This window comes from Seriola lalandi, unplaced genomic scaffold (assembly GCF_002814215.2).
Source record: "Seriola lalandi dorsalis isolate HSWRI2012SDOR001 ecotype SW California unplaced genomic scaffold, Sedor1 jcf7180002054984, whole genome shotgun sequence".
Lineage (NCBI taxonomy): Eukaryota > Metazoa > Chordata > Actinopteri > Carangiformes > Carangidae > Seriola > Seriola lalandi.
This window is the reverse complement of record NW_019525533.1, coordinates 72658-73673: the sequence shown is the minus strand read 5'-3', so window position 1 is coordinate 73673 and position 1016 is coordinate 72658. Positions and strand designations below refer to the sequence as shown.

General features: G+C 52.3%; 1 protein-coding gene across 1 annotated transcript in view; it reads left to right on the top strand.

Moving 5' to 3' along the window:
- Positions 1–1015, top strand: part of LOC111647266 (NEDD8 ultimate buster 1-like) — a gene marked incomplete at its 3' end in the record, with an annotated part of 5079 nt that extends 4064 nt beyond the window's left edge. The window contains exons 9-12 of the mRNA XM_087171329.1: positions 4–138; positions 242–349; positions 452–604; positions 980–1015. Coding sequence (XP_087027455.1) covers positions 4–138; positions 242–349; positions 452–604; positions 980–1015 — 432 coding nt within the window. The remainder of the gene's footprint in view (positions 1–3; positions 139–241; positions 350–451; positions 605–979) is intronic.
- Position 1016: the final 1 nt, after the last annotated feature.

The window sequence follows — 1016 nt, the reverse complement described above, 5'->3', positions numbered from 1 at the left end:
CAGCTGGACATCGTGTGGTGTTACCGAGCGCTGGAGGCTCTGTCCTGTCTGGACGACGGCAAGAGCCGCCTGCGGAGAGCCGAGGACTGTTTCCTGCAGTGTTACGGAGAACAGCGCGAGAGGCTGCGCATGATCAAGGTGAACTGTTCACACGTTTACAACAGCAATCTTGTTTTATTTTGAAATGTTAAACTTGAGACGTTTTAACCTGATGTGTGTGTGTGTGTGTGTGTGTTGTCAGGGTAACACAGGCAGAGAGGAGGTGTTGTTTCTGCGGCTGTATCTCCTCCAGAGTCTCCTCTCCTACCTGGAGGGAAACGATGGTCAGGCTCAGCAGCAGCTGTCCAAGGTTCATACACACACACACACACACACACACACACACACACACACACTCTGCACAACACACATGACTGATGACTGTGTGTGTGTGTGGTGTGTGTGTGTGCAGGTGGAGTCTCTGTTCAGCCGTCTGTGTCTGGACTCAGAGAAAATGGCCCAGCTGATGGCTCTGGGTTTCTCTGAGAGAGAAGCTCGGCTGGGACTCAGAGCCTGTCAGGGAGACCTGGAGGCCGCCGCCAACCACATCAGCAGCCGCAGACAGGTAGCACCTGCACCTGCACCTGCACCTGCACCACAGTTAGTCTGAGGACGCTCACTGATGTCACTGAACCTGAGTCTAGCCACTCCCACGGCTTAAAGCTGAAAGTAGGAGCCTGGCCACGTTTCCAGGATGTTAGAGGACCTTCCCTGGAATACCTGGAAGACAACAGGTTATCCTGGAAGAGGTTTTAACGTGCAGTAAAATAAAAATGAATAAATCAATGAGAGTCCGGAGGGTTCAGGCTTCAGCAGCCGCTCATTGTCGGTTTCCATCCTTCAGATCTCGTGTTTTGGATCCGTGATCTTTGTCTGTCAGTTTTATTGGTACGTGTTGCGAGCGCTGAGTTTGATGTGTGTGGATGTGTTTTCTGCTCAGGAGCAAGAGGAGCTGAAGCAGAGGGAGCGGCAGAAGA